Source organism: Pistacia vera, unplaced genomic scaffold, assembly GCF_008641045.1.
Source record: "Pistacia vera cultivar Batoury unplaced genomic scaffold, PisVer_v2 Contig665, whole genome shotgun sequence".
NCBI lineage: Eukaryota > Viridiplantae > Streptophyta > Magnoliopsida > Sapindales > Anacardiaceae > Pistacia > Pistacia vera.
This window is the reverse complement of record NW_022196518.1, coordinates 42853-69684: the sequence shown is the minus strand read 5'-3', so window position 1 is coordinate 69684 and position 26832 is coordinate 42853. Positions and strand designations below refer to the sequence as shown.

The 26832-nt window shown below is 37.9% G+C and overlaps 6 protein-coding genes and 1 pseudogene across 6 annotated transcripts; 4 read left to right on the top strand and 3 right to left on the bottom strand.

Annotated features, from left to right (window-relative positions):
* Positions 1-83: 83 nt before the first annotated feature.
* Positions 84-632, bottom strand: LOC116112623 (auxin-induced protein 6B). The gene has a single exon (XM_031398739.1). It carries the CDS (start codon positions 555-557, stop codon positions 234-236), a length of 324 nt encoding a protein of 107 aa, XP_031254599.1. The 5' UTR covers positions 558-632; the 3' UTR covers positions 84-233.
* A 5084-nt stretch (positions 633-5716) lies between these two features.
* Positions 5717-8183, top strand: LOC116112673 (lysine histidine transporter-like 8). The gene is made up of 5 exons (XM_031398792.1): positions 5717-6235; positions 6346-6479; positions 6689-7116; positions 7242-7373; positions 7536-8183. Exons 1-5 carry the CDS (start codon positions 5841-5843, stop codon positions 8019-8021), a joined length of 1575 nt encoding a protein of 524 aa, XP_031254652.1. The 5' UTR covers positions 5717-5840; the 3' UTR covers positions 8022-8183.
* Positions 8184-8939: 756 nt separating this feature from the next.
* LOC116112683 lies at positions 8940-10802 on the bottom strand. Its single transcript, XM_031398808.1, has 2 exons — positions 10492-10802; positions 8940-9308 (listed from the first exon to the last, which is right to left on the bottom strand). The coding sequence occupies exons 1-2, from the start codon at positions 10602-10604 to the stop codon at positions 9101-9103; spliced, it is 321 nt and encodes a 106-aa protein (XP_031254668.1). The 5' UTR covers positions 10605-10802; the 3' UTR covers positions 8940-9100.
* Positions 10803-11121: 319 nt separating this feature from the next.
* On the top strand, positions 11122-14092 carry LOC116112618 (lysine-specific histone demethylase 1 homolog 1). Its single transcript, XM_031398732.1, has one exon. It carries the CDS (start codon positions 11178-11180, stop codon positions 13605-13607), a length of 2430 nt encoding a protein of 809 aa, XP_031254592.1. The 5' UTR covers positions 11122-11177; the 3' UTR covers positions 13608-14092.
* A 2157-nt stretch (positions 14093-16249) lies between these two features.
* Positions 16250-17322, top strand: LOC116112619 (phosphoprotein ECPP44). The gene is made up of 2 exons (XM_031398733.1): positions 16250-16679; positions 16801-17322. The coding sequence occupies exons 1-2, from the start codon at positions 16413-16415 to the stop codon at positions 17197-17199; spliced, it is 666 nt and encodes a 221-aa protein (XP_031254593.1). The 5' UTR covers positions 16250-16412; the 3' UTR covers positions 17200-17322.
* Positions 17323-20528: 3206 nt separating this feature from the next.
* LOC116112684 (neutral ceramidase 2-like) lies at positions 20529-23749 on the top strand. Its single transcript, XM_031398809.1, has 9 exons — positions 20529-20836; positions 20927-21135; positions 21257-21562; positions 21635-21890; positions 21971-22229; positions 22333-22458; positions 22587-22650; positions 22839-23008; positions 23092-23749. Exons 1-9 carry the CDS (start codon positions 20634-20636, stop codon positions 23641-23643), a joined length of 2145 nt encoding a protein of 714 aa, XP_031254669.1. The 5' UTR covers positions 20529-20633; the 3' UTR covers positions 23644-23749.
* On the bottom strand, positions 23605-26580 carry LOC116112685 (annotated as a pseudogene).
* Between the last annotated feature and the right edge of the window lie 252 nt (positions 26581-26832).

Genomic DNA, 26832 nt, shown 5'->3' with positions numbered 1-26832 from the left:
CTATAAATTAAGCAAATCCTCGGTACATTTTTTGGAATTTCGCCATGAAACAAAAAAAGATGAAAGTGAACTATGAAGATCAGACAAATACAATATTTAAAATAGAACTAATTTAATTCTATTACCAAAGGTAGGACAATAAGGGCATTTGAATTCATTCCTACAGCCTCAGTATCAATTAAACATGCCCTAATTTTATGAATGAAACTACATTTTGCTGATCATGATGTTGATTATGAGCATGAAAGAGTGGAAAGAAAGAGGTTATTGAAGCTCCCATGTAACTGTAAGTTGTCTCTGCATCGCGGGAGGGATTTCTTCTGATTTCTTCTTAGCAAAGAGAGAATGTTGTCCATCAGTTCTTCCTCACAAGGAACTTGCAGTGGCCCGTTAGCGATTATTCCAAATTCTTCCTCAGCCATCTCTAACAGCACTCTGAAGATGGGGTGATTCAAGTAGTACAGAGGCACAACAAACCTTTTTCCTTCCTTTGTATATACAGAAAAATGACCCTTCTTTCTCTTCCTCCATTTCTCCACCATCTCACTCAGTTTCATTGGAGAAAACTCTCGTATTCAACTGCTAGATAACCTCTTTGCCACTTTCTTTTAGCTTTTTATTACGAGAAAGTTGAGGAGATTTGTAGATTTTGATGATTTGGACTGATTTATTTTTATAGGGATTTTGGCTAGTCAGGTTATTTAAAGGCAATTGAGGAACGCTGAGAGGAGAAGAGATGAAATTCAAGATTGGTAATGTGTGGAGGGCGCGGGGTGCCTTGTGACTTCAATCTTGTGAGTTGGGGAGCTCTATAAATATAAACGTAAAGAAAATCCAATATGTGGGTTAAAGTACTGGAGAGAACATGATCTAGTTTTGTCTTGAACTTTTCTTAAGGTAGTTGAAGATCAGTACAAGTTGACAGACTGAACTAAATGAGATAGATTATCAAATTTGATTGAGTAAATTAAATCTCTTCACATGATAAAGAACTATCGTTCCTTTAATTATACAAGTGGGATCCTTGTCCCAGACATGTGAGCATAATTAAGTCAGTACTTGTAGAGTGTTCATGATAGGGTTCCCCTTAACCGACTCTGTCACAAGAAAACTTACTGAAACCTATGGAAAAATTAACCTACAAAAGGCGAGGGTGTGGTGGTACTGCTTTGGTCTTTAACTGGAAATAGAAATTGTTGCAACCAACGCTCAAAGTTTTGTTTGTTTCTTCCTCACATTTACTGACAGCAACCACCATTTTATCAAAAATTTGAAGGCGTATTTTGACTAAGAAATAATTCCTCATCCATTAAGAAAGAAATCCTCATCCATTACCAAAAATCCGGATAATTGCCGGTTGCAAACCTACGTTTGCATACAAGTATTTGAAGTTCAGCACGTTCATTCCATCTCAATGACCATAGTTTTCGACCACAACATAATATATATTATATAGATATATATATATATATATATATATATATATATATATATATATATTATATATATATATAGATATATATTTATATTTTCAACTGTTCGGCTGCTACGTATTCACAGTGACACTGCCAATAAATCCAATTAACATTATACAATAATGTTCAGATAGAAGGAAATACATATTTTGTCGCTCCCATTTTAGATATTTCTTGAAGATATCTGATTCGATCCTGAAGTTGGGAATATTCTGGAAATACTTTAATTGTTGGGTATCACTTGACAAACCATGCACCGGCTACGTACTTTGACTATCCTCAAGTGAAAAGCTAATAAATAACTAAACTAAATGGTTCGCCCAAATGATATGAACAGAAGATCAAATTGAAATTTTCTTTACCACCGCAATCATTATTGTTGGAAGTTGGAATATATATCTATATGCATGTGGATTGTTAGGCCCACCAAGGTTTTGATCGTGCATGGTCAAGAAATTCCAAAACAAGCCCACATCTGAAACGATCACTTCTATCCAATCGGCACATGGTTTTGCTACGCAGCCTCCGCAACTAGCGTGCTAGCGCAGCACATTTTTAACTGAACACATATTTATAAGTTCCACAAACCTTCCTTGAGATAGTTAAAAGTCCCAATTCCCAAATTTAGTCGTCTTGGTTTCTCTTTTATATTCTTTTGATTTGTCATATTACATAAACAGACTAAAATTCCTGTACCATGATTAGCTTGAAAAAACTGATACTCATTGCGTTGAAGTGGAAGAAAATGGCTGGCATTGGTAGAAGAGCGATTTCACAGCCAAGAGTCAGACGTAGGATAGCCAATAAAGGTAATTTTGTTGTGTATTCCGTTGATGAGAGACGCTTTGTGGTTCCTTTGTTCTGCTTGCATACCAAAATTTTCAGAGAACTCTTCAGGATGTCTGAAGAAGAGTTTGGGCTACCAACAGATGGACCAATTGTTTTGCCTTGCGATGCTGCATTCTTGGAGTATGTTATCTACATCGTCCAAAGGCCTCTTTCTAAAAATATTCAGACGCCATTGTTATTGCATTTGGTCTCCACCAATTAATGCTCACGGTACTCTAGCTGCTTCTTATCAAGAGCCGAGAACAATTATTATTCACACCTACTGACGCTTTTGAAATTAATCTTTACTTGTTTTATTTGTATACTATTCGGTATAGATCGAATTTTTCTTGTAATTTAACATGTAATAAGTCAGGTGATTACTATGTATAGTAGGATTTTCAAGATGTGCAATTGCATAAGGAAACGGGACATTGTAAACTATCGGTCGAGTGTGTTGGCTTGTTGGAACTTGGAACATGGTATGCATGTGGTGAGTCTCAAAAGTTAGCCAAGGGAATCCATGATGCAATAATACAACAATAGCTTTTCAATTCCGTGGCTGATGTCTCTCCAATTGCTGCAAAAAAGAAAAAAAAAAAAAAAAAGAAAAAAAACTTTAGTAGAACGAAATCATTGGTTTTGATTCGGGTGAAAGGAAGAAGATAACATGGCTTTAATTCAATTTCAGTGTTAAATGGACCATACGACTTTAAGGTGATGGCCATGGGGTCATTGTTTTTGCTTTTGCCCCCCGGGGGATAAACAGTCTTACCCTTGAATTTCTTGTTTAATAAGATAGCCTTCTTTTTCTTTTTACTTTATTGAATTGCCAGTAATTTGATCCTTATTGGCTGAATCTTCATTACTATGATCAAGAAATTTACTTTTTAGTACCTTGGCTTAAACCTCTTTGTTTAAATATGTTTTATATCCAAGTTGACTCTTTAATTTTGTAAATGTACTTCAAATTGAAGTTAGAATCATGTATTTTAATAGCATGAATATCTTTTTCTTTTTGAATATTGGGTACCCTGAAAAGACTTCTGATTCAGCATCACCATTAAAATGTGCACTTCTTTATGATTTATCTTTTGATGATGCTTCGATCAACTGAACTCCTTTACCACATAAAAAGCCATGGCTGGTGTCCTTTAGCTAGACATCGGATAACCTTCAATTCACTATGGTGTCTATGATCTGATTTTCCATTATCTTTAAAAAATATTCTAAACCTTAGAATAATATTATATGGATGATAAGAATCTTTGTTTTCCTTAAAGATAACAAGATTGAAAGATTGGTAAGTGGTCTGGTGTCACAGGGCTTCTGGTCCCTTGACGCTGGGGTAGCGTACTTATCTTTCATTAAGATCTTTCCAATTGCAAAGAGTGATAAATGGACCCGTATCAATAATTGAAAAAGAATATTCATGAGCCTGCGTGGATCCAAATATCAATAATTGAAAATTTAACTATTCGAACCTGGAACCCTGATTGGAGCCACCACCGGCATGGTTGGTTTCGCTTTCTCTTCTTTTGGTGCATATCTATATATATTGACTCTTGAGTCATCAAACAAACATAAGCATAAAGTAAAGTTCAAAACAAGGCGATGAAGGCTTTAAATATTATTCTTTTGATTAGCTTCCTGTTAAGTACTGTTAACATCCCGTCAGTTGCTGGCACTAACCTTGATTAAGAACTTGTATGTATTATAAAATTAGAATAGTGATTATTTCTTCTTAACTGTGATGGATTGCATCAGAGGTTATCTGATTGACATGTACAGCTAAAGTTAGTATGCTAAAGCCTCACTAATTGGAACAAGACTCTTGATTCAGACATCAGAGCTATCTCTATATGACGTAAAGAAAAAGTCGAGAAGTTTTATTTTTCCTCTACGTGTAATTGCAATTGGTTGAATCTGGACAAGATATGGTGATGTCTCTGGTGTCGTCGTTAGTTTTCTTGTGCAGCTCTCACATATGCCTTACGTCTATATGTTCAAGTTTCACGTTGAGGGTAAATTATTGAACCATTACTTACGCTTTTTGTCCACTTTTCTGACTTAGTACGTAATTTTTACCCTCATGAATGGGCGCCGATATTGACCAAAACCCCAAAAGATAAGGAAACAAAAGCCTTTGGCTATAGGAAACTAAGAAAAAGAGAAAACTCCAAATCAACTTTCACAAAGAAAGCCATAAACAAAATGAATGGTTCTCTTTATGCCAGTGCATGCATGTAAATAAACAAACCTTGATCTCAGGGGTGATCACCACGTTTCAATTCTTTTGTGGTTGTGTTTCTCCTAACCGTTTGATTTCTCTTTCACTAGACCACCAATCATCTTAATGGGATTTCACATGCATAAGAAAGTTATTATATAAATAAAAGCAATTTAAAGTTTTGAACATGTGCCTAAGAAAGTTGGAGAAGGAAGAAACTAGGAACCTTTTGCACTGTTTAGGTACAACAATAATGGTGATCTGGACTGCTGCATAATCTAACAAAATACTGTATAATTGATATGATACTGACATTTAATGCCTATCAGGTTATTTACATCATGTTAGAAATCAGAAAGTATTTCTAATATTGCAGCAACTGGAAAAGCAAAATCATCACATCAATAAGGTTCCATTAATACATCTCAATGACACCAAGCATGCAGATCTACATTAATGCTTTCAAATTCTTTCAAGTCATGCTACAGGAGACAAGGGTCTCAATCAACGATACAGGAATTTGTTGGTTGAGTTTTCAGTCAAAGTTGCTTTGCTTGTTAAACGCCCAAGAGAATTAAGGGTCAGTATTTCCTTAGTAGGTTCAAGTGTTTATTAGTACTTAGAAGAAGAATTTTATTATCTCTTTGCAGTGAATTAAATCTTAAAAGATATATATTTTTTAATTTAGTGCGCAGATATTCGTACCACAAAAACTTTGATCATTAACAGCAATAGTTGGCTGATAATTTAACGCACTTAATTTTAGTTCTGAATTTCAGGTAATTATGTAAACTCGTATTATCTGAGAATCATGTTTCAAAGTTGAAGACAGTTTATTACCTTAAAGAGTCAAACAAAGGAGTGAGAAGCACTTCTCTATATTGACAAAGATAGTGCTGCCGTGGGAGACGCTGACAATATCAAACTGACGTGCGCAACACTGTGGCTACGGCATTCATCATGTATACAATTCCCAGAAAGAGACTGGTTCTAGAAAGAGTCGGTTTTCACGCTTAATGTTGGACCATCTTTACGATGGATAGCAGCCACATGGGGTCGGGTCAATACTATTTCACTTTATCATCGTCCCCACCATTGCCCTTACTAGCTTCCATCTTCACCTACTCAGCATCCACATATACAACAGTCTATAAATTAAACTCCAAACTCAATGATACGATCAAACTGCAACAGGACATATCAAGTCTATATATATACAACATTGAAGCAAACGCAGCATTCCTTCTTTAAGAAAAGTTTCAGTTTTAAGCTATATTTGTGTTTGACAGAGAGCATTAGTCTTTGTGATGGAGGAGGTGGTGGAATTGAATGTTAGCCCAGTAACAACAAGGCCAGGGATAAAAAGTCAGGCTATAGCGGCCCCTCCATTTCGACTCCATTGTCCTTCAATGTCTCGATCACCGTCACTTGATTCTGCCCCTAAAACCCCCAGAAGCTCATTCACTTCACGTTTAATGACTCCGATATCCAGCCCCATGAAGAAGGCAATTACAAACATGCAAGGTTACTTGGAAGAAGTTGGCCAATTCACAAAACTTGAGCCCCAGCAAGGTCAGGACGCTTGGCTTCCCATCACCGAATCTAGGAATGGCAACGTTTACTACTCAGCGTTTCACACTCTGAGTTCAGGCATCGGAGTTCAAGCTCTTATTCTTCCTCTATCTTTTGTTACCCTTGGTTGGTAAGTTCGTTTGTGTCCGTACATAATTTAATTAGGGTTTTATCTTGTTCAGTTCCCACCAAAGTTTTTTTTTTTTTCCTGTTTTCACATCTCAACTTAATTAATTACAGGACTTGGGGAATTGCATGTCTATCCTTGATCTTCCTGTGGCAGTGGTACACTTTGTGGTTACTGATTCAGATGCATGAATCGGAGTCTGGGATACGTTACAGCAGATATCTCCGTCTTTCAATAACTGCTTTTGGTAAGGGTCGTCGTGTGTATGACTTGGGTTAGGATCATGGATTTCCCAGCTAAAAGTAACAAAATTTGATATCATCAGATATTCAATAATCATAATTTAGCTGTAACACTTTGACAATGTTAAAATTTATCCACCATTTTCTCTTGTATTTTTTTCATGGAGCAAGTAATCAACCACGGTTAAAAGAAACATACGTGCACTATTTTCAGGTGAAAAGCGAGGGAAGCTGCTAGCTCTCTTTCCGATTATGTATCTATCGGGTGGCACTTGTACAATCCTGATTATGATAGGAGGTGGGACGATGAAGATATTTTTCGATATCATGTGTGGGGACACATGCCTCGTAACTCCTCCGACAGCTGCAGAGTGGTACTTGGTGTTCGCTTGCGCAGCCATTATTTTGGCTCAGCTTCCCAATTTAAACTCAATAGCTGGAGTTTCCCTAATTGGAGCTATCACAGCCGTTAGTTACTGTACAGTGATATGGGTTGTGTCCGTCGTCAAAGGGAAGCCCCCGGGCGTATCCTATGATCCACGGGAGGCAAATTCTGACATGGCCAAGCTTTGCAATATTCTCAACGCACTTGGGATAATCGCCTTCGCTTTCAGGGGCCACAATCTTGTTCTGGAAATACAGGTGAAGCCACCTCGTTCATATATCAATTTGAAGCTGAAGATGATTGTTCAACTTATTTAATCTCTCTTTATCTAGTTTGGCCTTCAACTACCGATTCTAATTGTCTAATTATGATATTATTGCAGGGAACCATGCCTTCTAGTTCAAAGCACCCATCCCGAGTGCCGATGGGGAGAGGAGTAAATTTTGCATATTTGATTATTGCAGCGTGTTTGTTTCCGCTTGCAATAGCTGGCTATTGGGCTTACGGAAACTTGGTGAGTGTTTTTATTGGATCTGTTACTGAATTGCGATTTGAGACTTTTAACGGACAAGTCACAACCCAAAATGAAGGGCCTTGTGGCCTGTTATAGCCATATCATATTATCATTCTCTCTTTTGGTAGGTAATGTAATCTTGTTTGCTGTGGTTCTTGACAGATACCTGAATCTGGAATGTTGGATGCCTTGTACAATCACCACGGAAATGACACATCCAAATTGCTGACGGGGTTAACAAGCTTATTTGTAGTGATCAACAGTCTTAGCTCATATCAGATTTATGCTATGCCAGCATTTGACAATATGGAATTCAGATATACTAGCAAATTTAATAAACCATGTCCATGGTGGCTCCGCACAGGGATCAGGGTCTTCTTTGGAAGCTTTACATTCTTTTTAGCAGTAGCACTGCCATTCTTGCGCGACTTGGCAGGACTAATTGGAGGAATCGCATTACCTATCACATTAGCATATCCATGTTTCATGTGGATACAAATCAAGAAGCCCCCGAAATATGGTGCAATCTGGTCCCTTAATTGGATCTTAGGAGTCTTGGGAATGGTTCTCAGTATTTTAGTGGTGATTGGAGCAACATGGAGTATAGTTACAATGGGCTTAGAAATTCACTTCTTCAAGCCCCAATAAGCAAGCAGCCACAAGAATTCTTGGCGAATTCTGTAACCAGTGCATAGCCTCGTATGCTCAGCAATCATTTACGTCATGAAGCCTGAAATTCAGCGAAAAGTGACACAACTGTATATCTAATATTAGTATATTACACTAGTGCTGTCTTTCTCGCTTGATGCAGTTGTGCAGTTTTAGAAAAAAAAAAAAAATATATATATATATATATACACATACACATTGGGTTTATAAGATATTGAATGAGCCTTCAGGATTAATCAAGATACACGTAAGCAAATATATATATATACATAGGATTAATCAAGATACACGTAAGCGTATGTATATATATATATATCATGAAAACATGCAAACCTTAATAACTATAGAACAACCAAAAATTGACAGACGACGTCTCTAAGCTGCAAACCACAGAGCCAAGCAGCTGCCTAACTAGAACAACATAAATTCATTTATTTTATCATTTAGTAGAGCAAATATTTCCGCCATCTTGTTCAACTCATATTTTCTAAAACGATGTCAGTGGCTATATTAGCTTTCCAAACTACACACAAATTTGTCCTGATTATTATTTGGCAATTGTGACAGCAGTTTGATGTTTGACAAAATAATTGACCTATATTTTGCAGTTCCACCCTTCCGCAGCCACCCTGCAGCTCCTTTTAACAACCCATATATTTTATCAGGGACTGAAACAATCTCTAACACAACTTATTTTTATAAAACTCTGATCCATCTCCTTGCAATTTCTACAAGTAAATCTTGTTAGGATATTGTTTTCTTTCAGTAAATGTTTATACAGCAAACAAGTAGCAAGACAACTTACCTTGAACTACCTTGTTCTCATTCAATTGCAAGTTGAAACATCCCAACTTTGTATCTTGAGAGGTAACAAGAGACCACTTTCATGGGTAATTGTTAAAAAAATCATATCAATCATATTCTTTAATCAACTTGCTCTAGGTGCAATTACACACTCCAATAAACCAAAGAGAGCTCAGACCGAATGCAACGGCCAACAATTCTCACGATTTACAAAACAAAGTTGGATTGCTTAAAATAGCTTTCAACTTGTGGTTTTACATAGACAATGGAAGTAACATCCTTCGTTTCTTTTTCCTAGCCAATCTCACTTGCTTTGTAATTTTCATGCATAAAAGCAATAGCATTGTGATGCATACTAAGATAAAAGCAAGTTGCAAATGCCTAAAATATAACGAAACCGCTGAAAAGACCAGGAAAGCTAGAATGATAAGTTCCCATATTACGAAGATCACAACATCAACCCTGCATCCACAACAAAAAAAGGGGGGAAAGGCACAATTATTGATGTCCTGAAGATATTTAAAAAAAAATGGGTATTGAAAAAAATAAAATTCAAGAGCAAAAAGTTATCACTAATAAACACTGTTGAGTTGAAATTTTCTATCTGCCCAATCATGAAAATTCAGTGAGTTGAGTTGAAAACCTTCTATAGCATAATAATGAGAATTTTCATTAAGATCACAACAATGGCAAACAAGCTCCTCCATTACTTTTAATACCTTACTTAAACCAGCTTCAAAATTATTCTTTAAGTTTACTACATTTCATCCTTGTACAGTTGTACTCTTAAATATGAAGTTAAAACTCACTGAAAATCACAAGAATTCTAAAGAATAACATTTTCAATGGGACTGTAGAAAGGCTTTTGAAGTTGTCAATAGATGATAGCATAGATCAATCTTATCCATCATGGAGAAACCCCATATCAAGTTTCTACGACTAGATGAGTTATTGACCCAAAGCCAAAAAAAGACCTTACTAGATTGAAAAGAATAAATTTACATTTCCAAATCCTACATAAAACAGAATGGCCCCAAACCTCATATCAAGAACTTATCATAGAAAATGGCTCACAGCTATCTTTTTAACTTTTTTAATTTATATATGAAAGCATGGCCAATTAATTTCTGAAGAAAAGCATCAAGCATTCAAGCATACAGGTAAAATTTCTGTTGCATCCGAAATTTAACTCTGAGCTGCACAGGATTCTCCTGATTGTTAAGTGAACATATGTATCATCTCAAGCATGATGTTAGCTATAGTTTCTTTTTTAAACTCTCTGAATTTTCTCATAACCCCAGGTCCCCACCCATTTCCTCTAATAGATGACTCTGTTGAATGCCTCCCAAGCTACAATTCTCTGAAAGGATATTAATAAACATATCTAAATTGATGAATTAAAGCTAAATTTTAAACATAACCAAGCTTCAATTGTCTCACTATTTGGTTTCAAAAAAGAATTAAAATTCTTTAAAAGCCCCAAAAACCCAAGCTAATCAGGCTAAATCAATAGAGTTGTAAATTATAACCACTTTCTAAATTACAACAACAATATTAAAGATCTCACAAACAAACAGCAAAGAAATAATTCAGAAACTGTAGTATTATGGCAAGAAATGACATTTAAGATGAAATTAAATGTTACCTGGAAGAAGGTAGATTAGAAGTAGAAGAGAAAAATGAGACAGAAGCCCAATCGTGCTTGGATCGATTCTGATATTCTCTCAACTGCTCTGCCAGATTCGATCGCGTTATCATTGCTGCCTTGGCTTTGTTTCTCCCTCCAGAGTCGCTTTATGACTCGTTTATGAATGGAGATTTCGGAGAGGAATTGAACGATGAACTGGCAGAAAAGGCAGCAAAGAGAGCATCAACGTTCAATTGGTTTTTTGGCCCTGGGTTTCCTTTACCTGGACCTTGTCTCACGCTAATTTTTCCCTTTTTTTTAATCCAAAATTATTACTTTTTTAAACCTTGCTTAACCTTTTAAATCAAAGCCGGCAGGTTTGACGGGTTGCCTTAATCAACACCCGAATGACCCGTCATGAATTCTGTTTGGGCTTTGAGGTCTAGTTATGAATCATGGGCCCACTTAAAATAATTTGGATTGATCCGTTAATAATCGGATCCAAATAAAATTACATCCGACAATATACGGTGAATTTGTGTGGTACTAGTACTAACGGGTCCCGGAAGATTTTGTCGGTCTAATGTATTGACAAAATATGGTTAGTGGGTAATTTTACGAAAAACACCCCTTAAAATATGGGTATTTCAAAAAATAATGTCGTCCAAAGCTACAGAAGCTAGACGATTAACGATTAACCCACAATGGATTCAGGCACCGAAGCACCGCAAGAGGCATCAGATAACCCCAACGACGACATCGTTTCCGAGGAGTCTTCACCAGAAACTGATGCCACACTCTCACCAATTCCACCCGAAACCCACCACGAAACTGAAGATGCTCTAAACACAACGGAAACCAACAACTCTCAGTCTCCACCGAACAATACGACACTCGAGGCCCCCGTCTCGGACTCTCAAGACGATTCCTCTGATCCTATACCCGAAGAAAAACCCCGAAACCCTAACCCCGCTGAACCGGGCCCGCCTCCTAGAAAAAGGCGCCGTAGAAAGCGTTTCTTCACCGAACTCAACGGCAATCCATCATTTGCCAAAAACCGCCGCCCTAGATTCTCGTGCCTGGCCAAAGAAGTTGATACTGAAGCGCTAATCGCAATCTCGGTCGGGTTCCCTGTTGATTCACTCACTGAAGAAGAAATCGAAGCCAATGTAGTCTTTAGAATTGGAGGAACCGAACAAGCCAACTATATTGTTGTAAGAAACCACATTCTAGCTCGCTGGAGATCGAATGTTTCAGTTTGGCTGACGCGTGAACACGCGCTAGAGTCAATTCGGTCCGAGCACAAAACCCTAGTGGACTCTGCTTATAATTTTTTACTAGAGCATGGTTACATCAATTTTGGACTGGCACCGCCTATTAAAGAAGCGAAATTGAGGTCACTTGACGGTGTGGAGAGGGCTCATGTGATAGTTGTGGGTGCGGGACTTGCGGGTTTAGTTGCGGCTAGGCAGTTAATTTCAATGGGGTTTAGGGTTGCCATTCTGGAAGGTAGGGCCCGGCCTGGTGGGCGCGTTAAGACATGTAAGATGAAAGGCAATGGCGTGGTGGCTGCAGCGGATTTAGGTGGGAGTGTCCTCACCGGAATAAATGGGAATCCACTTGGAGTTCTTGCTAGGCAGCTGGGGCTGCCACTTCATAAGGTGAGAGATATTTGTCCTTTGTATCTACCAAATGGTAAAGGAATTGATGCTGATATTGATTCTAGAGTAGAGGTTGCGTTTAATAAGTTGTTGGATAGAGTTTGTAAACTTAGACATTCTATGATTGAAGAATTTAAATCTGTAGATGTTCCGTTAGGAAGTGCACTTGAAGCCTTTAGAAATGTTTATAAAGTTGCCGAGGATCCACAAGAGCGAATGCTCTTGAATTGGCATTTAGCAAATTTGGAGTATGCAAATGCTTCATTGATGTCTAATTTGTCGATGGCTTTCTGGGATCAAGATGATCCATATGAGATGGGTGGTGATCATTGTTTTATTCCTGGTGGCAATGAAAGGTTTGTTAGAGCACTTGCTGAGGATCTTCCGATATTTTATAAAAGGACCGTGGAGAGTATCAGATATGGAGTTGATGGGGTTATGGTGTATGCAGGTGGTCAGGAGTTCCGAGGAGATATGGTTCTTTGTACGGTGCCATTAGGTGTACTCAAGACAGGAAGGATTGAGTTTGTACCTGAACTTCCACAAAGAAAGAAAGATGCAATACAGAGATTAGGTTATGGATTGCTAAATAAGGTTGCAATGTTGTTCCCTTATAATTTTTGGGGTGGAGAGATTGATACGTTTGGGCATTTGACAGAAGATTCAAGTATGAGAGGTGAATTCTTTTTGTTTTATAGCTACTCTTCTGTATCTGGAGGACCACTACTTGTTGCTCTTGTTGCGGGGGATGCTGCAATTAAGTTTGAGACTATGTCTCCTGTGGAATCTGTGAAAAGAGTATTGGAAATATTGCGGGGTATTTACCATCCAAAAGGGATTGTTGTTCCAGATCCAGTGCAGGCAGTCTGTACTCGCTGGGGGAAGGATTGCTTCACCCATGGGTCTTACTCTTATGTTGCAGTTGGATCTTCAGGCGATGATTATGATATTCTTGCGGAGAGTGTAGGAGAGGGGAGAGTTTTCTTTGCTGGAGAGGCTACTAATAAACAGTATCCGGCCACAATGCATGGAGCCTTTTTAAGTGGGATGAGAGAGGCTGCTAACATACTAAGAGTGGCCAAGAGGAGGTCAATGGCTCTAACTATTAAAGCAAATAATAATGATACTGAGGAAATTGGTATTTTGGAAAAATTATTTGAGACCCCTGACCTAAAATTTGGGACCTTTGCTGCTTTGTTTGACCCAATGTCTAATGATCCTGAATCCCATGCATTGATAAGGGTCAAATTTCAAGGAGAAAAATTGGACTGTGGTTATCTTTGTCTGTATTGCTTGGTATCAAGGAAGCAGGCCATTCACCTTAGTGAGTTAGATGGAGACAAGAGCAGGATGAAAATGTTACATCACAATTTTGGGGTGAGATTGGTTGCAAGGAGAGGCTTGTGTAATGCTGGGGAGTCTCTTATCACACGCATTAAAGCAACTAAATTAAACCTAGATGAAGGGGTTTGAGATTATATTCTGGGCTCAGAGAAATAAGTTTATTCATTAGTTTTAGAAATAGGTAGATTTGGTTAGCTTATTAGCTTGTCAAATTTTTCAGTTGATTTCCGTTTGTCTCTGGATAGATTTGGATGGAGATAGCCTTAAGTCAATTTTGTGGATTACCTCATGTCGAATACTTGCACATTCACAGGACTAGATCTTTTCATTTTAATTTAGAACATGATTGATTTCATCACATAATGCAAATGATTTCTTGTTTCCGGAGAAGCAACATTTTCTTTAGCAACTTTTTGAGGTACTTTTGTCTTTTCATTTCATTGTATAGCCATCGTTGTGGTTGACTACTGGAACTTGAATTTGTTTCATTGTGCTGACCACCTTGTAAATTATTATTTGCTTTGGTAATGCCATAAATTATATAGGCCAGAAGCAATGTCATTTGCTTGTAATGCTTATATGCCCGGATTTGAGAAATTGTTGGGCATCTGAAATGTTATAAATACTGAAAGTTTGTTTAACTAGAGAGGTTGCTGTTAATTGATGTTGGGAATGAGATAATTTTGAAGCATTCATATTGTTTCTTCTCCGCTCTGTTGAGGTGCTTACATTTATTTAAAGGAAAACCTTTCAGTATCCTTATATGGGTTGCAGAAGTTGGGCGCTGTGTCCGAGTTCTTTTCAGTTTTCTCTTAATACTAGCATTCCAGATTCAGATCTAATGGTACGTAGATAAGTTTTAATGTTTTTGGCTTTTCTTATCATTCTTGATGCTCATAAAGCATTTTGGTAGACTTACAACTATGTTCAGTTTAATTCTGCTTCCTGTGAGACTCGTTCAATTGCTTTCCATGCAGATATTGATTTGCCTTTGACTGTGACTCAAATCTACTACCACGTCTGACAGGTATGAGGAGGTCATATCTTGATTTGTCAGGTGTCAAATGGAAGCATAATCTTATCATCTATTATCTTATTAGAGTGAGTTGGCCTGTGCTTTGATTGCTACAATGGCCACAATGTCGAGTTCTTTTCTCTTAATATAAGGTCCATCTGGTATCACATTACGTTACGTAACGGTGAAACTATCATTGAGATCTGTGATTACGAATTCTTCCTAGCAGTCATCTCTCTGCCAATCCAACTACCCATTTTAAGAAAGGAAAATCTTTCAGCCAATCCAACAAACCATTTAAGAAACGAAAATATTTTCATAGCTCCCTTCGTATTCTGGTTTAGTTGATTGGGATATTGCATTTTCAAGCTCTTATGGTGGTAAAAGTAAAACGAGGGTGCAATGTAGACAAAACCCAATGTAATAAGGAGGATGCTCTATACTTTCTGAGACCGTAAGTGTCAACTACTTTCTTAAATTTTACTTTTGACTCCTGCCCATGACTGAAGGGTTTAGATTAGCTTGATAAGCTAGGATTCAGATACTACTTTAGTTTGAAATCATAATCCTCAATGCACATGTAAATCCATCTGTATATGATAATCATATTTTAAACATTGGTAATTGCTAGTATGGACTTCAACATGTACAGTTACAGGTCTTGGTAATTCACTACTACTCGTTTTTGTCATGCAGCTAGTACATGGAAAGTGCTCATCTTGACGCAGGCATGGCTTCAAAATTTATGACTATTGAAGTGGTTAAGAGACTGAAGTATGCAGCACGTTTGACAGGATAATTGGCAGGCCATATCTTAAATCTTAATTTGTAAAATGTCAAATGGAAGCATAATCTTATCCTTGCTGAGATCTGGAATGTCAAATTTTGTTGATGTAGATGATGCTGAAAATTGTACAGCTGCTTTGCCGTAGTTCAGCACACGTATTCGAATACGTTATACCAGAGAAAAATTTAAGTGCAGACAATTAGAACAGGTCACGTGCAAACAATCAAGTACACGTCAGAACTGCACAAGTGGCCACCAAAAGTGGCATTGGGTAAGGGAATTACTAATTATCAACACTAAACCGACCTTCTGTCCGCAAACAGTCTCCTAAGCCTAAACGTAAACTACGTATCTTTAATCTCGGGAAAGCGAACCTTCATACTGGATTAACTCAACCAAGCCCACCACGGCCCACCCATCAGCGTTCTTGTACACCTCTAAACCTAACGGTCGCAAATCTCGATGCGTCCTTCTCTAAGACGCAACTTCCACGTGGTCCCACACTCGAACTCGTTCCTGGGCCCCAACGCCGACCTTCCCATTTTTATCATTTAAAAAACCGACAGTTTTAGGACCCACTAAGACAACCTTTCACGTTCTTCTTACACGTGTCGTTTATTCCTTCGCTCGTATGCTTCACCAGACCATTACAGCGTGTCTCTCTCGCCTTTTCCACTTTCTTCTTTTTCATTTTGACTGTTACCTTAAAACTCTCTCTGCGTCGTATCAAACTCTTAAACTCGCGATCCTTATAGTGACACCTGTCAAGACAAGACAGCTGTTTGGCAGATGAAGCGTGTATGTAGTTTGAAAATTAATCGAGCGAGTGATATGTACCCTTTATTATTCTTAGTTTAACGCATACGTCGGTTACAGAACTCATGCTGGATTGGTTTAACCTCTTTGGCTTTATGATTGCTTAGTCGCGTCGTATACGCGTGGTGGGATTACTATAAAAGCCACTGAGACTCAGTGAGGAAATCCATTGTCAAGAATATCGAAAACTTAATACAAGCTCTTTAGTGATCACTACTACTGCTTCTCTTTTTTCGTTCTGTTTTGTTTGTTCATCTTCTTTGATCTTTCAATCGTTTATTTTTTTGTGATATATATCGGTGAAATAGTTATAAGAATGGCAGAAGAGCACCACAACAAGAGCCATGAGTTTGAGTCCACTGTTGTTGGCGAGGGTGCAGTGGAGACCAAGGATCGTGGTATGTTTGATTTCTTGGGGAAGAAAGAAGAGGAGAAACCTCAAGAGGAGGTGATCGTCACCGAGTTTGCGAAGGTTCAGGTATCGGAACCAGAGCCAAAGGTTGAGGGACCAAACGAAGAGGAAGGGAAAAAGCCTGGTCTCTTAGAGAAGCTTCACCGATCCGGTAGCAGCAGTTCAAGCTCTGTAAGTTGCTAATTCATTGTTCTATAAAAGAATACATGTGTTTTTTAGAATTCTTGTATTGTATTCTATTGTTATTTTGTTGCGGTATTATAATTGTTTGAATATGTTATTATGTATGCAGTCAAGCGATGAAGAGGAAGGTGAAGGAGAAGAGAAGAAGAAGAAGAAAAAGAAGGAAAAGAAGGGATTGAAGGAGAAGATGGCAGAAGAAAAGGAAGAGGAAAAGTACGAGGACACAGTAGTCCCTGTTGAAGTAGTGGACCAAGAGCCACCCCATCCAGAAGAAAAGAAGGGTTTCCTTAATAAAATCAAAGACAAACTACCAGGACAGCACAAGAAAACTGACGAGGTTCCCCCTCCTCCGCCGCCAGTCGAGTCTACCACCCCAGAGGCACCATCTCATGAGGCAGAGGCAAAGGAAAAGAAAGGCCTTTTGGAGAAAATCAAGGAGAAGATTCCTGGGTACCACCCCAAGACTGAAGAGGAGAAGGAGAAAGAAAAAGAAAGTGCTTCCCATTAAGAATACAATATCGTGCTTGAAAGTTTGTGTTTCTTGTTTATTTTGTTATGATTCTGGATCTGTTTGTTTAATTTGTTGCTGTATATTTAAGTTTGCTTACAGTATTATTTCGATGTTCTGATACAAAGGAATGCTTATGCCTTATTGTTTCCTTTGTTTGGCGAGTTTATTAAGCGAGTTATCAATCTCTTTCTGTATAATAATGCTTTTGCTTTGTGTATGCAATAATGCTGCCAGCCCCACACGGTTTTCCTTTTTTGGTTACTGAATTCATAAAGAGAGATTAGTACAGATAAGTTGATATAACGTCTGGCCTCGAAAAGTGGACGTGTGTGTTCATAGTGAGTATTCCAGATTACTCCTGAATTGAATAATAAATTTAATTTTCAGATAAAATTAAATTAAATACAGCTATAAGTGGCTCCAGAAGTGACTGTTTTCATACCATTAATGGCCAAGTGTTGATTTGATTGCGGACGTACGTGGAGATTATAATTTGGACGTCTTCGTTTTAAATGCAATTATATTTGAACAGCTCATATATGCCAGCCGGGACGTTATGCCAGTATTCTAGTATTCTTTTGAAATATTAATGCTGTAAAGGTGAGATTTTAATAGAGTAAACGACATGTTCTCACCCAAGGTTTTGCGAATCTAAAAGTACTCGCCCCTGGTATGATAAATCCCAGATTCCCACCCCCTACTCTATTCCACTCCCCCAAATTAGTAAAAATTCAAAATTTCCTTGACATCTCAAATTTTCTCACAACCCAACCCTTCCTCTCCGCCTCCAACTCCACCACCACCAACACCAACACCACTGGCAAACAAAAAGCAGCACCAGGTCGAGCAAATGACTTCACTAATGGGCGGCAATCCATCGACACGGCAGGATCACACAGATCATGTGTTGACCATGGACCAAGGAAGTGCAATAGAGGTGGGCACGCAATAGGGTGTTGGTGCTAAGTTGGCTAGTTGTTGGTTAGGGCAATAGGTTGAGCAATTGGTATTTGGTGGATGCAATTTGGGGGCAAGGAATTTGGTGGCCATCGGTAGGGAAAGTGGCTGGAAAAATCTGCAAACAACCAACAAACACTCCAAAATCTACTCCAAATTAACCTCCAATCAAACCCAATTTCATCAATCAAGCGAAACCCTAAAAGAGTGGTGGATGGAAAACTGCGAGCAACCGAGGTCAGGGGTGTTAGGGCTTTTGGAGGAGGGGTGCCAATGGTGCAGTTGGTGGTGAAAGGGGTGATTTCTGGTGCCAAGATCGACCGGAATTTGGCAAGAGAGGCGTGACAATTGCGCAAAACCCTAAGGGGTTGGCGGCAGCAATCAATTGGCTAATGAGGTGGGGGAGGTTGGGGGTTTTGGTAGGGGGACACCGGTGAGTCTATTGTGGGGTCGGAGGTGATTTTCGGCGAAGCGGCGGCCAGAGAAAAGAAAATGTTGAAGAAGAGAAAAATAAAAAAAAGTTGAAGAAGAGGATGTTATTGAAATAAATTTGAAAGTAAAATTGTCATTCTCTAACTCTACTAATTTGAGAGATAAAAAGTAATTTATTAATTTTTGTGTCAAGGTCAATTTGATAATTGAATTCTTTATGCTGTATCAGACTCCAAAACTAACTGACGGAGTTGATTTAAATGTGAGAATCTGAAATTTATGAAATCAAGGTGGAAAGTTGTAGATTCGCAAAACCTTGGGTGGGAACATGTCGTTTACTCATATTAATATAATAAAACTTAGATCTATGTCATGATTCTCATCTAACATCTTTTTAACGAAGGCAAATACCAGCCGACATGTATTCATGACATAAGAAGAGTGGTGGCGACAATTGCGATAGAAATTGAGCATTTTCAAGCTTTTATGGTGGGAAAATGAGGATATACAATAGACAAAAGCCATAGTAATTGAAAGAGGATACTGAGTACTTTCTAAGACTATAATCCTTTTTCTCCTTGTTTTTTCTCCTTTTGAATAGACATATGATCAATTATTGTCTCAAGTGGTTGCGAAATTCCTTAAATTTTACAGCACTTAGTGACTTGGCATGATTTGAGGTTTAGCGGTTTAGCATGCTTTGATAACGAGTTTCAACCACTTTTCTATGTTTCTTTTGACTCTTGCCTGGACCAAGCGGTCTAGATTAAGATTAAGCTTTATAAACTAGGATTCTGATACTACTTAGATTATATTTTACAAGTTCAATTTGGAGCCCAAACTTTTTGACTAAAATTGTTGATGCTTGATTTTAACGCCAACAGCTTCGCACGTGTAAAGTGCTAAGAAATCACACGTAAGCTAATTATAGTGAGTGGATGAGATACTGTGAGGACAGTAGTATGCAAAGACGTAAATATAAAGTTGACAAGATAATTTTTACAGTGGTTCAGATGCTTAAAGTGAATACTATATCTACTGTGTTCATTTATATAAATTACTTTCTGATCACTAGATATGCTTACAAGAGGTCGCAAACTACAATCTGGGATTACAGATATTTGGTGTTCTAAGTGTTCTTAGAGAATGTCAAGACATTCTCTTTCTAATGTATCTTTGCTATTTTCTTGTTGAATGCGTAAATGTTTGATGTCATTTTATGAGGGGGGAGCTACCTATTTAACCCGTTTAGATCAAGGTAATGATTATACTTTTGTAAGTGGCCTGATGTCGTGAAGATCTCTCATACCTTCTCATTCGTTGAGAACTAAAAGAATATCCTTAAATTAAATGGGGCTTGGACAGGTGTGCAAACCAAATTCATCTAGGCATAAATTCTTGAGTCGTTTTAGGTCTGTGACAGCTATATTCATTTTCTCTATAGAGACAGTGAAATGCTTTTTGGGATTTTGATTGGTACTTGAGACGTCAGCATATGTCAGCCCTTATTTTAGTCATAACAGAAGTGATCCATTAGCATATTAGAAGTGAGACCCATAAATTTGAAATTGATCCAAAGTTCTTTCATCATGTGAAAAGAAGCCAACTTGAATAACACTCTGAGGCCTGAGCATGAAGTTTTAGTGCTAGTGTTATTGGGTGGCTGGACCTTCCCTCAGCCGTTGAAGCAGAGCATAATACGCTTCCTAGCAGACAAGAGAACCCCTTGTCAATCTTCGCCGCCACGGTGCTATCTAAGAAAGAAATTGTCTTTTGCCAACTCAGTCTTTGGCAAAATACACTAAAACAAACTAAAAACCCTTCTTTTAATTGGGCGTAAAAGGTATCAAAGAATCTCATCACAAAATACTAAGAAACGTGTAGCTTTATATACTGCTAATCAATTTTACAATGGAAATATGATGGATAGCATAATGAACCCACATTTACATCTTCTATCTCTTATTGTTGTTGTTGGTTTTGTTTGTGCAACAGTAGGAGAAGCCAATGGGCAACACTTGATTGGAGTGGGGAGTTATGACATGACAGGTCCAGCTGCTGGAGTGAACATGATGGGCTATGCAAACCTAGAACAAAATTCTGCAGGAATTCATTTCAGATTAAGAGTCAGGACTTTCATTGTGGCCGAAAGTTCTAAAGGAACAAGATTTGCTTTTGTAAATCTTGACGCGGGCATGGCTTCACAGCTTGTCACAGTTAAAGTGCTAGAGAAGCTGAAGTCAAGGTACACCATGCTAAAGTTCAAATATTGAATCTACCATACATAATATATGACCAGTTGATTAATGTTTATGGGATGTTGTGTCTTTTCAAGGTATGGAAATTTGTACACTGAAGAGAATGTAGCAATTAGTGGCATCCACACTCATGCAGGGCCTGGGGGTTATTTGCAATACTTGATTTACTCGATAACTTCTCTCGGGTTTGTCCAGCAATCTTTTGACGCCATTGTCACCGCAATTGAACAGAGCATTGTTCTGGCTCATAACAACCTCAAACCTGGTTCAATTTCTATCAATACAGGTAATTGTTCAAGAAGTCTTAAATCTATTCATGAAAATATTACGTGCTTTTGAAGCAAACTTTTAAATCATTGACCATGCATTTGACTTTCGCGTCCTTCCGTCTTGCTTATACTCTGCAGGAGAGGTAGAAAATGCGGGAATAAACAGGAGTCCAAGTGCATATCTGCTTAACCCGGCGGAGGAGAGAGCTCGATACTCAACGAATGTCGATAAAGAAATGACGCTTTTGAAATTCGTTGATGGTGCGAGTGAGAAAAGCATAGGAGCCTTCAGTTGGTACGCAACGCATGGGACCTCAATGTCCAGAGACAACAAGCTCATCAGCGGGGACAACAAAGGCGCTGCAGCTAGGTTCTTTGAAGACTGGTTCACTTCCACCAACAAATCTTCATCCACATCACATACCAAATCTTCCCCGAAATCGGGTACGAATCTCTTTTAAAATTTTGCGATGTCTCTTTGATTCAGGCGGCTAAAATTTTCAAATTTACTGACAGAGATTGGGACGCTCATAAAGAAAGCACAGACAATCAAAGCCACTGGAGGAACAACGTGCGGTAAAACAACTAGTCAAGGCTTCAAGGTGAGGAAGAACGATGGATCTTTATTTGTAGGAGCATTTTGCCAATCAAATGTTGGAGATGTGACACCAAATGTGCTAGGAGCATTTTGTACTGATAGTGGAAAGCCATGTGACTTCAATCACTCTTCATGCCATGGCAATGACCTGCTTTGCGTGGGCCGCGGTCCTGGGTATTAATAGAAGTCTCTTTAAATAAGCTAATTAATTTGTGCTGCTTATCTAAATGAACTAAACTGGTCTTTTTTAACAGGTACCCGGATGAAATATTAAGCACAAAGATCATAGGAGAAAGGCAATTCCAAAAGGCTTCAGATTTATTCATGTCTGCTACAGAGCGATTGAGCGGGAAGATTGATTATCGTCATGCATACATAAATTTTACGAATATTGACGTGGAATTAGATGGAAACAACAAAGTCAAGACTTGTCCTGCAGCACTTGGCCCAGGTTTTGCCGCTGGAACTACAGATGGCCCTGGTGTTTTTGGTTTTCAACAAGGTGATACAGAGGTCAGTAACTTAATTAGGATGATCATTCAGTATCTTAACATTTCTACTCCAGTTATTAAAAAACCAAGTCAGTGAATGAAATTCTTTTGTTTGGTCTTTTCAGATCAATGAGTTGTGGAAAAAATTAAGGGATTTGCTGAAAAAGCCAAGCCAATATCAGGAAGACTGCCAAAAGCCCAAAGCTGTTCTGCTTTCTTCGGGCGAAATGTTTGAACCTTATGCATGGGCGGTAGGAACTGAATTCGCCAAACATGAATTATCTATTCTAATTTTGCAGTAAGAGAAGTTTATACACGAATGTACAGAGCATGAATTATCTTATAATTTATGATTGGCATATTTCTGATATAAATGCAGCCAGCAATTCTTCCTATTCAAATCTTGAGGTTGGGGAAACTGATCATACTTTCTGTACCCGGAGGTTTGTTCTCTTTCTCTGTATTTATCACAAAAGGGCAGAATTCTAGAAAAAGAATGAACTGTTTCTCCAAAATATCCCTTTCGCAAAGAGCTCACAAACTTCCAGCAGTGCTTGAGCTTTTTATTTCAGTATTTTCTTCATTAAAATTTACTTGTATTGGACAAGCTTTAAACATATGGAAATTGCAGAGTTCACGACAATGGCTGGTCGACGACTGAGAGAGGCTGTTAAGAACACATTGATAACGAAAGGAAATGGGGAATTCGGTAACGACACCCAGATTGTAATAGCAGGCCTTACAAACACTTACTCACAATACATCACTACTTTCGAAGAATACGCACATCAACGATATGAGGTACATCACAAGCTGATATGTAGGATTTTATTAGAAATAAGAAGTTAAATTCTGATTTTTCATGTTGACAATGAGATGTGTAGGCTGCTTCAACGCTCTATGGCCCCTATACATTATCAGCATACATACAGGAATTCAATGAACTAGCAAAAGCAATGGCGAAAGGAGAACAAATCATGAAGGGCCCATCCCCACCAGATCTTTCATCTGTACAACTCAGTCTCTTAATTAACCCAACTGGAGACTCACCTCCTCCTGGCGTAAAGTTTGGCGATATAAAGCAAGACATTAATCAACCAAAGACTGGCTCATTTCAGAAGGGTGACAAACCAAGTGCCACGTTTTGGAGTGCCGACCCCAGATACGATTTGTTAACTGAAGGTACATATGCTGTGGTAGAGATGCTTCAAGGGCAGCAGTGGATTCCTGTTTATGATGATGATGATTTCAGCCTATTTTTCAAGTGGACATTGGACAACGTTACTTTCAATGGCTTAGCAACCATTGAATGGGAAGTGCCACCAGAGGCTAGCTCTGGGGTTTACCGGCTAAGGCATTTTGGGTCATCTAAGAAAACAAAAGACTCTCCAAATGAATACTTTACTGGTGCGTCTAGTGCATTTACTGTGTCATAGATACGTTCATGTTCTTCCATGGGAAATAATATAGAGCTGTTTGGTGTCAAGCATGTAATTCAAAACAGTGAGTCCAGTAGACTCTCAACTCATTTCAATTTTCGCTTGAGGTACAAATAATCGCTTGAGTAATTCAAGGAAACAGGGAACATGACGAACCACAAGAATACAAAAGAGAAAAACTTATCTAAGGCTTCATTGATGTCTTCAAACCTCGTCTCATGTGAGACAAACTCATCCAGTAGTAATTCCTGAAAAGTAATACAAATATAGACATATACATCTCTGTCAACTCTTCAGATTTTAACAAATATTGATCATCACTAAAGTGGGCACAGAAAAGAAAAATGGGTTTCCAACTAATCTAGGATAAGCAACAAAGAACATTAAAAAGGAAAGAAAGTTAATAGTTACCGTTAAATTACCTTGTCCATGTAACGTTTCAGCAAAATAGGAATATCAGATTTAGCTTTGAGACCTCCGAACAATGCTCCAATCAGATTTTTTCCACTATGAAGGACCTCATGAGAGTTTAGGCTCAACTGAGACCCTGGCTGGTCCACTCCTAACACAATTGTCTTTCCCCAACCCTGAGGTTACATAATAAATATTTATGTTTATTAACATTCATTTTGTGTATCTATGTGATCGCTAGAAACCCATTTGTATCTTCAAGATGCAAATAATATGTTTCTTGGATGTCATTCTCTAAATCATCTTGTGCATGTGTGTGACTGAGAGAATGAGATAAGCAGACCTGTCTACAGCAAGCATATGCTTCTTGCATTAAAGATGCCGAACCAACACACTCAAAGCAGTAGTCTGCACTTCCATTAGTCATCTCATTGATTACCTGCTCAAGTTGATAAAAAAAACAGCTGAAGAATGGAATAAACAGCAATTCAAGTGTCCTGTTTTTTATGATGCAAAATTTGTTTTATAGGAGTGCTTTTCACCACCTAAACCTTATTTCCAGCCTCCTCACTTCAATCACACCCAATCTCTAGATTTTCATAATCTTAATACAAATATAAACTGCCCTGCCGATAAGTAACAAGTCGATAGAAGTATAAAAGCAGATCATAGATTCAGAAGAAGACCTCGCTTAACTTTTAGAATTGACAAAACCTAAGACTCCAAACGTTTTTCCTGTGTGGATAAGAAAAGAAAATATCAACCAAAAACCGTGTACCATAGTTGTATTTAATGACAGTTGATTTAGATCATAATTAAGCATGTCGTATTCATTTAAGAAAGTATTTTCAATAATCATCCAAAATATCCTCATTTCATGGAAAACCAATGGAAAAATCCATAAAAAGTTCCACTCACCAATTTCAAATTTCTCTAAACTCAAATCCATACCTATAATTCTTGTAGCACCACATAGTCTTGCTCCCTCTGGTACCTACAGATAAGAAGATATCATAAGCCTATGTTACTAGTGTCATGACGAGGAATAATATCACAAAACTAAATTTATAGAAGATCATACTGCTAATCCAATTGATCCAAGCCCAAATATGGAAACAGTTGATCCAGGCTCTACATTTGCTGCCCTCCAAGCAGCAGCAACCCCTACAGAAAGTTAACGGTCAAAGTTAGAATTCTTTGTCTTCATACACCTCCAATGCAAGCCTTCAACCAATTATTGATAATATTGCTTGAATTACAAGTTGGCTGAATGAATTTGACAGTATTTATATCACAAGAAAGGCTGATAGAAAATTTTGCCCTCAAAATGAGAGAAAGGAATTTTGGTATGTTGAACTCTCGAAAAGCTAGAAAGCAATAGCTGCTTCAACTCATTCTCTCATAGTGCATAACTTACTAACCCACTAGAAAAATAAAATGCAAAATGAAGCTCAATATTCCAGTATGCAGTTAGATGTGTATGTGTCAAAAGCAGACATATTTTTCCAACTACAGTTAAAGAACATTTCGATCTTATGAAATGCTGAGAGCTCCATAGTAATATTATTAAAATCCAATTAAGGTGGTAGAGGCAGGAAAGAACCAGGCCACCAGGGTAATCCAAATTCATTGAAACATGAGAGCATTGAAACCAACATAACAGAGATCTTACATTCACTGTCAAAACAAAACAAATGAAGCTAATCACTGAATTTAAAACATTAGGTGAGAGGGGTTTACCAGAATGTCAGCCCAAGGAGTTTATTGCTCAAAACATAAACTATATGCTGTCAAATCTAAATGACTTGTACCTGCTGATACTCCACATGGCTTGTTTGGACGGACTATGGGGTCAACTTTTACTACATTAGCAATGTCTACCACAGTATACTCACTAAAACTTGAAACAAATAACAAATGGTGCATTATTTCTCCATTGCGGTCAGTGAATCTGCTGGTCTCGTATCTAGGCATCCAGGGAGAGACCTTGAAGGGGAGTTTTGAACATAGGTTGCTCTTCTTTGATCTCCAATCTACGCATTCCCCACAATCTGGAAAGAAATATAGGATCATACAATCTCCTTCAGCTATTTTAATTTACATTCTCCCCCACACTCTCCATGATCCTGCAACATAATATTCATCAGTCACAACACTTGTCGAAGTACCTCAAAGATTTTTATGTCTAAATTAAGCAAAGTTAATGATAAGCTTCAGCCAAACTTTCAGTAAGTACAATCAGGTACTTCCTTGTTCCTCTTGTTAGAAAAAATTAACCATCACATCATCACTCCAGAATAAATGAAACTGAAAAATCTTACATTATAATTGCTCAGCAAACCCATTATGCCACATGCTTACTTCAGTCACACAACCGACCCTTGATGAAAGCCAAGGATTCTAAGCCTAGATTTGAAATTTTAGGGATCCGACGATAATTTAAACCATGTATATTTGGTATAAGAAGAAGGCATGACACTATTGAAAGAAATCAGTTAGAGATAACATTGTCTACCTGTTTCTTAACTTCTTATTTTAGACTTTTCAAGACTTGAAAATACATTAACACATAGAAATTAGGATGTCAATGAATGTGGCTGTTTATACATTCACAGAAGCAATAACATCTTCCAAACTTTGTATAAGTAAATATTATTTTTAAACTTCACATGGTGACTTGATTCTTGACTGCCTCCTTCAAGCCAATAATAAAACACTGCACAAAAAACTCATCAATCAACCCACTAATTGTGGCCATTAATGCTTTTGTAAATC